Source organism: Rhodamnia argentea, chromosome 1 (assembly GCF_020921035.1).
Source record: "Rhodamnia argentea isolate NSW1041297 chromosome 1, ASM2092103v1, whole genome shotgun sequence".
Taxonomy (NCBI): Eukaryota; Viridiplantae; Streptophyta; class Magnoliopsida; order Myrtales; family Myrtaceae; genus Rhodamnia; species Rhodamnia argentea.
The window spans coordinates 10,030,125-10,047,012 of NC_063150.1; the positions used below are offsets into that span (position 1 = coordinate 10,030,125).

A 16,888-nucleotide genomic window follows, 5' to 3' on the forward strand; every position below is an offset into this window, starting at 1 on the left:
TTTTATGTTTGGAACAGTTCATCACTGTTCATCTCACCATCCATGAAGGATAAACTAGGACGATATTTTTTTTTATTTTTCATCATTTGTTTCGATCTGTATATCTTTTATTTATTTGCAAGGCAGTAACTCCAGCAGTAGAAGGCCATGAAGTATGCAAACGTTGAACGCCCTTTCATTAAAGCATACTTTTGTATTTGCCAAGACAGAAGATTAAAAGAGGTGGCGTCCCTAGAAATCTTCAAAACGTAGGGTCAAATGAACGCATCCGGTAGTACCTGCCTCGAACAAGCTCCCCAATGAATTGTTTTCAAGGAAGAAGGTCGTACCTGCTGTATTGACAACTTCAAATAATTCACCAAGAAATAGAACTTTTCACATGCAAAAATTATGAAATTTGAGATGATACATTGGAGTGATAAGTCAAAAGGTTTTAAAGTTCTTCGTTGAGGCATGCGCTAGGCAGGAGACGTCTTCATCAATTACCGGCTTAATCTTCTTTGCGAGCCAATACACAGATCTCGCGCAGGAGATGTATCCTTCAACTTATGATGGTGGTGTTAAGTATGAAACCAGTGGGTTTCCGGGTCCAATGAACGTCTCCCCTTGCCCACCTCCATTCTCCGCTGCTGCTGCTCGTGGCACGACGGCACGGTGGTCGACGGGACTTTGCCACTGCTGCGACGACCCTGCTAATTGTCTGATCACTGGCTTCTGCCCTTGCGTGACGTTTGGACAAATTGCCGAGATCGTGAGCAGGGGTGCCGTTTGTAAGTTTATTTAGAACACGTAACATTTGTGAACCCGACAGTTAGTTTTTCTAACTTAGTTGATCAGGTTTTCTTTGCCGAGCTTACGTTTTTGATGATTAAACATGTCATGATTCTTTTGGTCTTCGGGGTACAGCTTGTGCAGCGAGCGGGTTCGTGTACGCAGTGTTGGCTCTGACGGGCTTGCCATGCATGTATTCGTGCTTTTACCGGTCAAGAATGAGAGGGCAGTATGACTTGGAGGAGGCGCCCATCGCCGATTGCCTGGTTCACTTCTGCTGCGAGCCTTGCTCGCTTTGCCAGGAGTACCGAGAGCTCAAGAACCGCGGCTTCGACATGGGCATTGGTAAGTCGAACATCTTCATCTTTCATGAACTTTTTCACTGTCAAAATTCGTTTTCTGATGGTCTTGCGCATTCGCTTTCCCGATCTTGCCCTATCGGTTGTGATGTGTGATCTATCCTGATTGAATGTGAAGGTTGGGAAGCAAACATGGACCGGCAACAGAGGGGGATGGCAAATGCTCCCACTGTAATATCAGGCATGAATCGGTGAAGCTGAGAACTGAGGACAATCTGCACAGGGAAGACTACGGCGTTTTGCCACTTCTTCTTCTTACCTTCTCTTACAGATTATCCGTCTATTTCTGAAATCGTTGTCAATACCATTTCACATCTAATATGTATTAAGCTACTTTGTCAACAAATTATGTGTGTTTAATCATTTCATTTATGGATTGAGATTCTCTCAAGTAAGGGTAAATTAACATCTGTTATTTACCTGCTCTTTATGATAATTACTCATGAACACATTCAATCCAAATTCATTTGTGCTCTTACCAATCTCTTATTTTTCCCTTATTCAACCTTTTGCCACAAAATGTATCTGATCTGCACTGGTCGGAGTTAAAACACTAGGGACCACATCCTCTATGCATCGCCATCGTCGACCGGCAACCATTTGCCTGAGGCCTCGCTGCCACCTCCCTCCCCACTTCCATTAACCGTCCACCCCATCAATCGGAGGAATTGTGCCTGATTACCGTCACCGACGCGGTGCTTCTATTAGCGACTTGTGAGAATTTTGATGGAGGATGCAATAGAGGTCTTTGAATTCAAATCCTAGGCCGAGTACCTCAACTGCTGCAGACTGCTAGAGAGAGGGAGGTGACTCGTGGTGGTGACCGAAGATAGGGGGTACAAAGCCGGCGCGGTGGTGGCTAGAGGCGGGTGGTAAGTTGGACGAGGTGCTTGGGCTGTGAATATAAAGTGGGAAAAAGACTAGTTGTTTTGGGTCAGGATATTTTGGGACAAAAACAATGGTAAATAAGATAGAAAGTATAGAGCTAGAGTACCAAGCCAAACTCCTTGATGTGAGATTTGTCTGCTTGTTGCATTTACATCCCTCATTTGAGCGTATCTACAGCATACTTGGACATTTTACAGGCTTAGTTATGCTCATGACTCAAAATTGGATATTTTGTTGAAAAGATCAGGTTGTTGTAATTAGAGTTAAGCAAAACGGACCGACCAAATCAAGAACCGCCTCGGACTAGTTGGTTGACCCAATTCACGGGAGTGTTGGTCCGGTTTGCCGTTCCATATAATTGGAACCGGTGATTTTCGGTATGGTTCCCGATTCTGGGGCAATCGGATCACCCGGACCGGAAACCACCCGGATCGGCCGGTTTGGTCCAGTTCACGGAAGCATCAATCTTCGTTTTGGTTCCATAAAATTGGTATCGGTGATTTTCAGTATAGTCCCAATTCCAGGGGGAATCGAACCACCCGGACCGGATCGATTATTTATTATTGTTTATTATTTCTTAGAGGTAAACCTAATAATCCATTGGTTGTCTTTTTAATTCCTTAAAAAAAAATCTAATTTTAATGAATATATTAAAGTTAAAGTCCATGTTACTCATCCTTATTAATAATCCACCGGTTCTATTGGACCGCCCGGGATCCGATTCTATTTGGTTCCCAATCCCTAGATGGGACCGGATTGAATTGGAAACCGATCACCCATAATTGTAATTAAAGTCCAAAAGCAAATGGAAAGGGGGAGAATACCCAATACGTTGACCTTGGACTATCTGTAGCTCAACCTCTCCAATTTGTGTAGGCGTACAATCTTTCCATCCAATGTTGCCACTCAACTTGTAAAGGCAATCATCACAGACATGACGCTTTGCAAAGAAGAAACCTTCAGACAATTTTGCAATATTTATCCTCAATTGAGTCCATTTGATTTATAAGCACTCTAAAATGACCTAGAGTTGCTAGAATTGCTCGAAAAGACTTTCTTTTCGTCCACACAAGGCATATTCCCGCTTGTCGCGTGGATCCTTAGGAATTCCCTCATTATTCCAAGTTTTTGGTGGGACAAAAACTTGTGCTTTTCAATCTTTCTTTATCATTTCGGCCAAAAAAAAAAAAAAACAAATCTTTCTTATCAAACTAATCTAGTGGTAGGAATAAAACTTACAATGACAAAGATTGTAATTCGATGAAATCTAGTTTTAGGGTCAAGGATATTCACCTCTATAAATCCTCCCCCTAAAAGATTTAGAGACATCTAGGATAATTGTCCCCACATGCCACGGTCCCTACATAGTGTGCACCATATTTAAAATCGATCATCATGATATAAACAGAATTAACAACAACAAAGGATTTTCTAGAGAATAAGAAATCAAATACTATAGATCTATGCGATCCACAAAAATGGAAAGAAGAGACGTAGAGGTAATTGAATTGACCGTATTTAAAATCGATCCATTGCTTCGTAGTACGCACTCTCTCACATAAACAAAAACCCATATCTCTCTCTCTAGGGTTTTCATTATCTGTCTAGTTCAAGTTCAATTTAAAAAGGTTTAAAACTAAATTGACACGAATTAAAAACATAGGACCGAATTGACCGCTGTATAATAGGTTTAAGATTTTTAGACAATCTTCCCTAAGCTCAATTCGACCGCAAAAGGAGGGAAAATCCTGACGGGATTTGCGGCTTTATCCGACTACGCAATCGCGACCGACTGACGTGGCTGCCACCTCTCCGGCTTCGTTGATGGGTTTCGCGCGTTTCACATGCTCTTTTTCGACGATGGCTTCAATTCGTTTCGCCTTTCGGCCGTTTGAACACTTTCTTGTTCTGATTCCTCTCGTGCCTTCGGTGCATCTGATGCTTGCGTTCCTTGAGGGGCACTTAACCAAATTCACCCGGTTTATGGATGTTGTGTGATTTTTCAACCTTTTGAAATCTGGGTTTTGTGTTGCTTTCATTGACCATTTTAACCCGTTTGGGTTGTTGAGATTCACTCTCAGTTTCCTGGCCAAAAAAACCAACAACAAAAAAACCCTCATGGTATCAATCAATTTTCTTAGTGTAAAATTGATTTAGATTAACTCCGTTTGTTTCACGGAAAATATTTTTCTGAAAAATATTTTCCCCAATTTCCGGTGTTTGGGGGGCGGAAAATTAGCGGTCAACGGAAAATATTTTCCGGTCAACAAAAAAAAACCTTCTAAAACTAAGGAAAATGATTTTCTCGTTTTGAGAAGAGGAAAACATTTTCTACACTTTTCATTCTTCCTCTTTCAACTATTTTTCTTTTAATTATTTTTTTGCTTTCTTTTTTTTTATTTATTTTTTCAATTTTATTTTTGGATAAAATTTATGTTTTAATTACTTTCTTTTTTTTTCTTTTTTGCTTTTTTTAATATTCCTTCTTCTCCTCGCGACACGCCACGCCGATGGGGCCAAGTGCGGCGTCGCCAGCCTCAAGCAGGGAAAGTTATAGCGAGGAGCAGAGCCGTGACGTTCGTACTAAACTCCTCGTGCTCCACGCGGACCTCGGCGGCCGACTCGCCATGGAGGCGCCGGGGAGGATGGGGCCGATATTCACGGCGGTGGTGATGGTGAGGAGGCGGGTGGGGGAGGGGTGATGCACGTGTTCCTGCCGACGTGAACGGTGGAGAGGGCGACGCAGGAGTTCCCGTGCATGAAGTACAAGGTGGGCGCATGGGGAGGCTCTGGCATTTCGAGATCCCGCCATCCCATAACGTGAACGCTTCACGATTCTGTTGAGGATGTCTTTATCATCCTTTTTTTCCCCGTTTTGGTATCGTCGTCTTCTTGATGTTACACCATATTTTGTGCGGAGTTCGTGTAGAGAAATTTTATGAAAAATTTAAGGAAAAAAAAATTGAAGCGTGTTGAGAGTGGGATTTTACGACATAGTTGACGTTGACGAGTGGGTCGGCGAGGCACTCGGTGGCCAATTCCAAGTGTTTCGTGACGCATCGACGGGGACCACCTACTTCCCAATGAACGTTGACAGCTCGCTCCGACCACCGTCGCCTCTGGCGTTCGCGTGCTCCAAAATCAAAATCCCTATTGCTTAGTGCGGGGATTATATTATGGCAACGCCTATCTCTTTAATTTCTCTCTCTATCTCTAGAAATGGGCGAGAGAGAGGAGACTTTAAAGAAGTGACCACGAGTCTATTTTGAAGAAAAATAAGACAATTTTCCTTACCAAATGGCGGAAAACATTTTCAAACATTTTCAGTTTTTGAACACCGGAAAAGGAAGTCATTTTGAAAATGACTTCCCAAATATTTTCCAAAAGTATATTTTGAAACAAACGGGCATAAATGCCAAACCAAAACCAAGTATTTCACATTAATATAGACACATATACGTGTAAGTATGTTGTAGTTCGTAACGCCGTCTCTTATTAATTCCGAGATAAAAAAAGTTTCTCCAAATTCGATCCCACGTTTAATTTTCTGCGAAACAATTGTTAGATCCTTGGTGATTATAATTGAGAACTCTTTTCCAAAGTCAGTTCAATGGAAATTGAAAGCTACCCAAAAGAAAAAGGAAAAAAGAAGAAGCTGTGTTTGAAAAGATTTGTACGCTGTGATCAATCATTATTCTTTGCCTTTTATTGTCATTTCACTATCTCTAGCTGTACATATTGTGCGCCTTCGCTATTTTGGGCGTTCGTCGCAATTCTCTCCTCCACCGTCGCCTTGCTCCGCGGCGTCGCCCGTCAGCTCTCGGGCCTTCCTTGCTTCCGCAGCCCAATCCGTCCTCATCAACATGACCACCATCACGACGGCGCAAACTCCCTGGGCTGCGAGGAGGCCCATCCAGAGCCCCAAGAGGCCCATCCCGATCTTAAAGCACATGACGCCCGCCACGGGCAGCCCGACGAAGTAGAAGGCCACCAGGTTGATGTTCGCCCCCAGAGCGGGCCTCGCGCTGCCCCTCAATGCTCCGCACACGGTGGTCTGAGGGCAGTTCCCAAGCTCGCACAACCCCACCACCGGCAATGCCGCAGCGGTCAACGCCAGGATAGCCTCGTCCCTCGTGAAGAACCGGCCCCACGTGGTCCTCATGACGACCGTAAACAGCATCACGACGAGGCTAGTGGCGACGGCGCAAGCGAGGGCCACCAGGGAGGTGGCCCTGGCGCACTCGGGCCGGGCTGCACCGAGCTCATTCCCAACGCGGGCCGACACTGCTAGCCCGAGCGACGAGGGGAAGATGTAGATCAACGCAGTGGCTTGGATCAAAACCCCCATGGCGCCAACGGCCTCAGCAGCATTCGGGAGGACCCCGGCGAGGACGATCATGAGCTCGTACCACCACCACTCCAGGCACACCGAGATGCAACTCGGGATGGCCAACCAGAGGATAGTACTCCACTCCTTGAAGCACTTGAGTGACCAAGCTTGCCATGACTCTCTGCAGGTGCTGGAGAAGTAGATGCACAGAACAAGGACGGCCAAAATGGTTAGGTCGGTTGTGGACAGTGCCATTGCTATGCCCTTCACGCCGAGTTTGTAGTGATGGACAAGAAGATAGTTAATTGGGGCATGGAGGAGAAGCCCAAACCCTGCACTAAGCATTAGAGGGATTGTGATGTTTTGTGATCTGAGGTAGATCCGGAGGGGATTGATGAGAGATTGGAAGAAAAGATCCGGGATCGCATAGGTGAGATAGACCGCGGCCACCGAGACCATTTTCGGGTCTTGGCCGCACAGGAGGAGAATCGGCTCGACATTGAACCAAAGGACGGAGATGGGCACGGAGGCGAGGGTCAGGATAGTAATCGTGCGTTGTAGGGTTTGGACCATAAGAGGCCATCGTCTGGCGCCGCAGGCCTGAGAGGTGATGGCCTCCATGCCAAGGGCAAGGCCTGTGATGACGGAGTACCCGGTAATGTTGGCGATACCGATAGCGAGTGTGACACCAGCCAGCGCTTCTTTCCCGATCCGGCCCAGGAACAGCGCCGATATCACCGATTTCCCGTGCACGACTAGGGCAGTGACAATGAGAGGTAGGGCTATGGCGTATAGCTTTCTGATCTCTTCAAACACCTAAAAAGGTCAAACCAAAAACTAAATCTTGAGATGATATCATATTAATTGGCTTTAGTCAATACATTGAAGGAGCACAAAACTAAACTAGGAACTTAATTTTCCTTCTGTAATCGGAATTTGAAACACTAACCTCAAAACTTGATCGTCTCATTGGCTGATCTTGTTCATTTGATACACCCACCAAACTTTCTACATGGGATGATATATCAGAGCTATGATCGTCGCCCAGAAGCGGTGCAGAAAATGTCTCTCTCTCACTCTGGCCATGCATCTTGATCTTGGGTTGTTGTCTGAGATTCTTGAGACTTGATCACTCAAACCAAGCACTTGAAGACTATTTTCTTCTCCTCCTCCTCCTTCTACACGCAAGCAAAGGTCCTAGGGCAAGCGAAGAAGAAGTCAACAAGAGATAACAAAACTGAGTAAATGCAAAACCACTCGGAGAGAGAAAATTACGGTAGAAGAAGAAGAAGAAGACGAAGAAGAAGGCGAGAGAGAGAGAGAGAGAGAGAGAGAGAGAGAGAGAGAAACTTACAGTAAATCTTTGCCTCTAAAACAACATTAAATTCCTTTCACTGTCTGTACGATCTTACTGGGATTTTCTTCCTTCAACACTCCTGCATTTATATACGAGTCTTTCTCTGGGGATGTGCAGGATTTATGCGGACACATGCAGAAGGTTGGTTAGGGCTGCCATGGCGAGCAATGGACGAGTCTTTGGAGAGGGGGCCATGCGAGTAGGGAGGGTGGGTTCTTCGTTGTCTGCATAACATGGCAAACAATAAAGCCTCTCCTTTCTACACCTTTTCTTTTCTTTTCTTTTTTCCCGGAAAAGATTCCTTAATTTGCTTCTCTCGGTATCTCAATCAATCTTAACCTTTTGATTCACATCTCACCCGTACTCATCAATGGTATAAAATTGATTGGGCAACTTGCGAGGTGGAGAACCTACCGATATTAACAAGACTCGTGAGTTTTATTCAAAAAAGGTTTTCATAAGGACCCGTCAACGTACCATTCGAAACTCATTCTACCATAATACTATTTGAATACAAATTGTTTGACATATGTCGTTGAACGACACCCGTGAATCGTGTTAGAAAGATCGCATAACGAAAAATCGACGTGAAGTGGAGTGGCTAATAATCTTAATTGTCTCATATCCTGTTGATTGTGGTTGAAATTTCGAGGTAATTAGAAAATCTCAATCCAGTACACTTCTTATCTTTTATCGTCATGTTTATGGTGCAGCTCGATTCTCGTTCTAATCCCGTTCTTTTTATAAAAAAAAAAACTGAACAATCATATTGAAATAATAATATATTTACTCTTGACATAATGAGACAATGAATTGGATTGATTCAGATACCCTTTGACGAATTAAAATACTTGTCGAGATTTGATTCTTTTATAATTAAACCAAAGGTAAGACTTATCATTTAATAGGGGGTGTGCCCCGATACTTGTCAATCTTTTTTTGGGTATTAATGGCTCGGTTCCCTGATTCTGCAACTTCTGTTACGCACGAGTGGCAGGAGACTGCTCCAGGTGCCTGCCGTGGAATTTGCATGGTCTCAGCATGTTTCTTCGTGGGTGGTATGGGTGTCTGCTACATCCACACACGTGAGAAGCTTCGACTTTTCCCCGAAATAGAACGTTCGAGTTTGCACGTGAGAAGGTTTGACTTTTCGTCAAAGAAAACTAATTAAATGCATTTCACAGCTAACCATCTTGGAATTGGCAGTTTTATTTTTGGTCATAGCTAAATTAATCATCTCTACCGTAAGAGATCTGGGATGTGTAGAAAAAGTTACGCAAATTGTGTACATACTTGGGTAAATAAGGGTACTTTACTTTTTGTTCTTTTGTACTTACACTCGTTCACAAAACGACACAATAGGAGCTCATCGACTATTTAGGAAAAACGATTACAAAAAAAGTCCTAAATCTATTGCGATTGTATCAATTCAATCTTAAACGTTTTTTTTTTTTACCATTTGAGTCCTAAACATTTTTCATTTGCATCGGTTCGGTCCATCCGGGCAACTTTAGCGGGCCGGCATTGAAGGCGCAATTTCTAATAATATTTTTTTATTTTTTATCTATTTTCTTGTTATCCTTTTTTTTTTCCTTTTTTTCTTCTTCCTCCAACTGGTTGCCGGATAGGCTGGAAGTCAAGAAAAGAAAAAATATATTAAAAATAAAATAATAATAATAATAATAAATATTATTGAAAATTGTCACGTCAGTACCGGATAGACTAAATTGGTATAAATGCAAAACGTTGAGGACTCTATTGGCAAAAAAAGGATTAATGACTGAATTGGCACAATTACAATAAGTTTAGGACTTTTTTTTGGTAATCCTCCCCCACAAACATGCCGCCAAGTCAAACATGTAGAGGGTTCAATTTTGCCTATTCATCATAGATTTTCTACACGCATTTTGGAGCATATCTTTCAAGTGAGAAAACCTTTGTTGTGATTGAAGGTCTCCTTCGTTTTTCTAGTCAGTTTCCTATGCTCATTGGGCACCTTTGCCATTCTGTATAAATGAGCTATTTTATTTATACACATCCATCTACGCATGCAGAGAAGAGCGTTATGGATACTTGTCACCGTTTGAGTGCGCATTTGCGAGCTTGTTTACGCATTTATAGGCGCATTAACACGCCTTTGAAGTTTGAATATATCATTTGAAAAAAAAAAGAAGAAGAAGTTTAAACATATCGACACACAAGCATACCAACAACTAAAACATGCTGGGGGTCGAACTTTGTCTATTCAGCACAGATTTTCTCATATGCGTTTTCAAACATTCTTGTTTTTTGAGGAAATTATAGACAATTTTTATGTTGTGCTTGTAGGTCAAAGAAAACAAATACTTCATTTTATGTTTCAATGCATCTCTCTAATAGAAGCTAAATGATGCACCGATGCTACAAGAGTTATCAAGGCATGCACCATAATATAGGGAAAGTACCAAAAAAGTCATAAATTTATTGCATTGGTACCAATTTAATCATAAACCTATCAATTGGATAAATTTAATTCTTAACTTTTTCACATAGGTACCAATTGAGTCCATCCGGCCGATTTAGGTTGAAATTTACCGACATGGGCGCTAGTTGTCCTACATGGCATGACCGACGCTAACATGAATATTTTCTTAAATGTAAATATATTTTCAAAATTTGTATTAATTTTTTAGCCTTATACCTTCTTTTCTTTTATTTTTCCATTCATTTCTTTTTTTTTATTTCATTTTCCTTATTTCCCTCCGCTAATCATCAGCGTTCATGATGGTCGGCGGAGGTCTCTTGCCTCCTTTGAGGACTAGGCAAGGGCCGGCCTCACCTATGGTCAACGAGGCATCTTGGCCCTTGCCTTCGCAAATGGTCGGCGACCACCGCCAGCCATCAAGGAGGTTGGCGACGCGTAGAGGAAAATAAAAAAATAAAAAAAGGAAAGAAAAGAGAAAAGAAATAAAGGAAAAAAATGCAAAAATTAATTAAAAAAACTCAAAAAATATTTTTTTAAAAAAAATTCATGTCAATGCAAGCTGTGCCATGTGCCATGTAGAAGAGATGACATTCACATAAGCAATTTATGACCTAAATTGGCAAAATGAACTCAATTAGTATCAATGTGAAAAGGTTCAAGAATAAATTGGTCCAATGAAAATGTTGATAATTGGATTGATACCAATGAAAATGTTGATGACTAAATTGATAACAATACAATAAATTTAGGACTTTTTTGATACTTTTCCTAGATCAATACATGAGCTTCCAGTTTTGGCTCTCACACATTTTCTCGTCCATAATATGAGTAAGATTACTCTATCTTATAATATAATTCTTATTAAACTTGTTTGATGTACTACTATAATTATTTTGCCACGATATATTCTTATCATTAAATGTATAAAGATTATCCAATTATCTACACTAAAATCATTTGTGCCTTGAAAATGAAAATCAATTTGAATTGGTACAAGGTAATTCCACTGTAGTATGGATGAAAAGGGCGATAAACCTTTTGTCTTACTAACCACATGTGTTACGGGGAAAAATTACCAAAAAAGTCCTAAACCTATTGTAATTGTGTCAACTCAATCATAATTTTTTTTTCAATTAAGTCTTAAACCTTTTACATTTATACCAATTCAATCTATCCAACTTGAAATCGTTGAGATAGACATTGACTGTCCTTTATGGCGAACCCGTTGCTGACTTGAATAAATTTTAATGATATTTAATATTTATTTTTCTTTTCTTTTTTCTTTTCTTTTTCTTCCCTTCCTCCTTCCTCCAACCGATCGCCAAACTTTGGTGACTGGCCAAAGGCAAGGGATGGTAAGTTGACCTTGCCAACCTCTAGCTCGCTCCTGTGGGCCACCGGCAAGGGCGATTCTTACCCTTATCTTCAATTTTTCTAAGGTCAAGATTTACCATATTTTACCTTGTTAATCGAATGCAACTGAATCCTGCCATTTCTTAGAAATACTTTTTGTAGTACGTAACTACATAACGGTATTGTCATTGGCCCAAAAAAAAAAAAAATAGTTTTCACCAAAATATTTATAAAAAAAAAAACCTCTTGTTCCCACTCTCAGCTACTCAACCTTTGATTTCCACTCTCAACCCCTCTTCTCTCTCCACTTTCTACTGGGCCACGACTCGAAAAGTCTGATTGTTCGGTGTCCTCTATCAGCAAGCGGCGCATGTGTTGCCGACATCGGTGCTGATTGCCACTCGTTCGAGGTGATCGAGATCATTGAATTATTGCGGTAACAACTGTGTGAGTACCCTTATTTTCTTTCAGGGAATTCAAAATGGGGACTTGATGCATGCTAATTAAGTTTATGATCTTGTTCAGGTAGTTCAAAGCGGCATTGCGTCTTACGGTGGACGCTCGCTTCTCTCATTCAAGACATAAAAAACAAAACTAGATTTTTACTATTTCTACTAGCTCCTGATATCTTGTTTCTGAATACGATAGGTAAAAACAAGAGAACCTCTGCCAGGACTCTCGCGTTACAATTTCTATTCTATATCTTATACACAACATTCTAGCGTCACGGGTCGGTTCTTACCCGTGCAGCCTTAGGAATTTCTTAAGAGAGAGAAGTTGTGAATTTATATTAGTTGTGAAATCATACAAATGAGGAGAGGAACACCTCTATATGTACAAAAACTTCTCTTATTATAACTGTACATCTCTCCTTAATCTAATAGTGGGGGTTCATCTCCTAATCTCTCAACTATCCGCATTAATTCCAGGAATACTCAAGAATATGGTACATTTACAATATGGCCCACTCCTAAAAATATTCTAAAGAACTAAAACAACCCCAAGAGACTCGTCCGGTCTTTTCGGATCAATCACGGTCCTTCATATGGTGGAAACCTCTGGGCCGTTACACTAGGTGGTATGAAATTCAATGTGGCCCCGAATTTACATGGCACGGGTTTGATCTTGTGTAAATATCATCACCAATATATAGCCGTAAACATTTATGTTAGTGGAATACACTATAACACATGGGCCACTTTTTTCTCCGTGTCGGGGTGGAGAAATTGTTCTCTAACCGGCGATCATTTTTTTATTGGTTGGTTATCAATAGAGCTGTTAATATGGGTCCATCATAGCTCTTATAGATACTGGAGCAGCTGCATTCCTCGTGGATACAAAAGTACTCACATCCATATTTTGTATAAATGGGTTCTATATGGGTTGTTAATTTTTTAGAGGATCCAGCAAAAATGGGTCCAAAAAATTAAGGCTAACTCTGATGGGTCAAAAATGAATCACACATAGAACCCATTTTGATCCACCAAAAAGTTAAGTCATCAAAAAGGTTAGGTCAAGTAGTGTGGGCGTGAGAGTGGCCCAACCCAGCTTTCACGAGCACCTCTTGCCCTTGCAACTAGCAAGCAGCTGTCTCCCGCCTCCGTCGTGCCCGCCTCTGTGGCTTGTCTCTGGTCGTGTCTCTCTTCCCCTCACTTAGATCCTCATCCTCTCCTTCCCATTCACGTTAGATCACCACCGTCATCAACCCCCGAATCACCCTCTCTTTCCCGACGCCTCCCTTCTGGACTCAGCCAGAGGTAAGCCATCGTCCTACTTCAATGGAAGAAAGAGAGAGTAAGAAGTGCTTACTTCTTAACTTTGCGGTGAAGCTCGCGACTCAGTTTTGGCTCCGAAAGGTACGTTTGTGGCGAAGGTGTGTGTTCAGTTGTCAGCTCCGTAGCTTTGCGGTTTTGAAGTTTGAGCTGCTAGTAGGCTTTGATTGCTTACAGCTTCTTTATATTGGAAGGAAGAATCGAAATTGCATCGACCCTGCATCTGATTGCTAATTAAACTACAGTAGTATTGCTCTATTATATCGCCATCTCTCATTACACAAGTGAATTTTTTTTTTTTTTTTTATCTTTAGCATCTATCTTCTGCTTCTTGGGTTTTAACCTTCCGAAGTCACTATATACTAGTTCAGCAGATGGTTGTTGCAATATACTGCAGTTGAATTCATTTTCGCTCTACTTACATTCTACTCGACCTGTATCAAGAAAAGAAGAACAGAATGAACAGGGAGAGTTCAGATTCAGAAGCAGCAGGGCCGTGAAGAACATCTTTTGTTATCACTGGGGTCATAAATGTTGTGTATAATTTGAGTTCTTGTCATATGACTGTCTTCTTGGGTTTATCGTTGCAAGCTCTTCCTTCAGATTTAGTCGTATCATGTGTATTTCAAATTCGGTTTTAGCGGTTTATATCAGAAAAGTTGGTTCCCGGTGATGATTTTGATTGACGTAGCTTTACTCGGGAAATTTCGTTTGCTTGGTGAAATAGATTCGAGGTTTGTGCTGCTGGGCATTTGTTGCTTGCCATAGATTGTGGTCTAATGACCAGATTGGATCATTTTTTTAACAACTCCTAAAGATGGGGCAGGGCTTGATGCGTGATGTTGCCCCAGGACATGAATTCGGGAACTGAGATTCGGTCGGAGAGCGAGTTAGGAAATTTGGATCAAACATGCTTGATGGTCGGTTAAGTTCATCAAACACATAGATATCTGCTTTCAAAAAATGAGCTACCCATACAAAACTGGGCTCATTAAATATGGGTCACAACTGACCAAAAAAAAAAGGGTCACAACCCATTTTGTTAGCTCTTTTTTTTATAAGCATTTCAATTTATAGATTTTTTACATTTTTATTTTATTTATTAATTTTTTACTCTTTTTTTTTTTTTTTATTTGATGTGAAGTTTTTATCCACGTAACATATATATGTGAAGAACTTAAAGTAGATTAAATGAATTGTATAGGTTTTCCTAGAATATTAGTATGTTTTGATAATATGGGTCAAAACAAGTCGAGTCTAGTATAAGTCATTAAATATGGATCAAAAGGGATGAGAAGTGTCAATACGGGCCGGATCATATTCTACCCGACCCAAACTCAACTCAACCACCTCTAGTTATCAATATTGACCAATCAAAAACATGGCTGAGAAGAGGATGAAAGAAATTATAACCCTCAAGGTAAAGTTTTTCAAGCAGAGGAAGAATAAAAATCTTAAGAGAAGAAAATAAACACCAAAAGAGAAGAGAAGAGGAGATCCTCATCACACTTGGGTTCTATTTTTCCCTTTTTGCACTTTTAGTCATCCTAAAAATTTTGTCCCACATGGATTCGCAAGGAAGGAGACACGCTGCCTTTCATTACTTCAAAACCATTAAGAGAACAAAAGGTTGGTTAGGCACTCGGGAACCGATCATCCCTACCGACTCATACTATTAGCTACTTGTTGAAGTCTACCAAACTACCGACATTCGATATCAATTTTGCTCACCCGATCAACAGGCGGGTGGCCCGGCCAGTCCACCTAGAAAATGGGTGGGCTTGGCTGGTGGATTTTTGGCTCGCTATTGGCAGTCATGAAGAACTTTTAAGCCTGGCCTTTTCATTTAATATGCTTAGTGTATCGTAATACTCCTAGCTTAAAACATGAAATCAACAAACATTAAAGAGGAATAAAAGGCCGAAGTTTTGATATAGTAAAAGGACAACAATACATGCATAACCCATCTAAAATAAAATTGCACACAACCTAAATTGATACGTATACACATAGCCCATGTGGGTGGGCCTAGGCACTAGACTAACCCCGTAAGTTTGAACTGGGGCTAGCACAGAAATGGCCCAAAAAGTTCGAGCCCAAGTAGCCTTGGCCTGTTCTCCCATTTACTAGATCTGCCTCATAGTTAAAACAAAAAATTCAATGAAGGGTTTGAAGTGGCCATGATTTCTTCAAATAAGAGTCCGACCTTATCGGCTGACCGACGGACTAAATATTCCAACCTGCCAAGGGTATTTTTGTCAGAATATAATTTTAACTTAATTCTCTACTTAATTTTTAGAAAAAATTATGCGTCATCCTAATCTTTTGAAGCTCAGAACTGGAATTCTAAGCTCAAGTGATGTTTGACTTCTCATTTTCCGTGTACACAGCTCATATTCATAGTTGTGATAATGAATATTTCGGAGGGAAAAAAGTACATGTAGTGTAATTATTATAAGTGATACAAATGATCATCTTTAAGAAAATATTTTTTAAATTATTTATTTTTTGCAACACAAATAGAATCTTAGTTTAGAACCGATGCTAATTAAATTCGATGATATCCGAAAAGAGAGAACATGGATTGGAGACATGGGGGCGAGGGAGAAATAGGACATCGGTTTGGATGAGTTTCAAATAACTGAAATTGCTTGAGAATCAATTGTAGCTATCGAGGGTCCAAACTTAATTTCGTATGTCTTACATGTCGTCTTTCGCTAAAAGCAAATTCATCATTTAAATTGACAAAATGTTTTTTTTTTTTCATTATTTAAGTAATCATCATTATGTAACATTAACTCCAGGCTAGCATTTCGCTTTATGTTGTGTTGGATGGAGTTAAAAGTATTTTTACTCTCTATATTACCGAATTGACATAGTAAATAACCTAATTATGAATAACAGAAATTACTGCTTTTTATCTATCACTGTACTTGGATTTTGAATTAACCGGATTTTTTTATTTGACTGACATAAAAGGAGTTGTTTCTTAGAAGAAATGTACTTGACTAATTGACGTTTGAAATAAAACATGCTTTTGACACTTGTTTGATTGGATATCCTTATTATTTACGAATTTCTCTATCAACTTCAGTTAAATTGCTTGAATGAAACTGATGCGAAGATAAGTACTTCTCTTCGATTATTCTCTAATGGAAATACTAATTTAAGTGAATTTAAAAATACCTGTAAGTGCTTTATGCTTTGATTAAGTAGAAATCCTTTTATCGATGTGTTTATATTGAAATTAAATAAATCTAAAAAAACATGGAAAAAAAATACATAAGCTTCATTTGTTTAGCAAAAAATGAGTGATTTGAAAATTATTTTTCAAAAAATGATCGGTCATATTATTTCCAAAAATGAATGAACCAAAAAAAATTTCATTGTATGCGCAAATATTTAGACACAAAATTGTTGCTTGTGATGAGAATATTTTTATTAACTAATTTTTCAAGCGATACATGCGATTATTTTTAGAATAACATTTTTCCAAAAACTCAATTTTCGTAAAACAAACAAAGCCTTTATAAAGAAGTTATATCCGAATAAGCTATACTTTTACATTTATATTTAGTGGATTTGGAAACTAAC

At 40.2% G+C, this 16,888-nt stretch overlaps 2 protein-coding genes across 2 annotated transcripts; one reads left to right on the forward strand and one right to left on the reverse strand.

Moving 5' to 3' along the window:
• Nucleotides 1–528: 528 nt before the first annotated feature.
• Nucleotides 529–1,381, forward strand: LOC115740188 (cell number regulator 1-like). The gene is made up of 3 exons (XM_030673638.2): nucleotides 529–770; nucleotides 907–1,116; nucleotides 1,249–1,381. Exons 1-3 carry the CDS (start codon nucleotides 533–535, stop codon nucleotides 1,323–1,325), a joined length of 525 nt encoding a protein of 174 aa, XP_030529498.2. The 5' UTR covers nucleotides 529–532; the 3' UTR covers nucleotides 1,326–1,381.
• Nucleotides 1,382–5,769: 4,388 nt separating this feature from the next.
• Nucleotides 5,770–7,438, reverse strand: LOC115740319 (protein DETOXIFICATION 49-like). The gene is made up of 2 exons (XM_030673806.2): nucleotides 7,298–7,438; nucleotides 5,770–7,164 (listed from the first exon to the last, which is right to left on the reverse strand). The coding sequence occupies exons 1-2, from the start codon at nucleotides 7,436–7,438 to the stop codon at nucleotides 5,770–5,772; spliced, it is 1,536 nt and encodes a 511-aa protein (XP_030529666.2).
• Nucleotides 7,439–16,888: the final 9,450 nt, after the last annotated feature.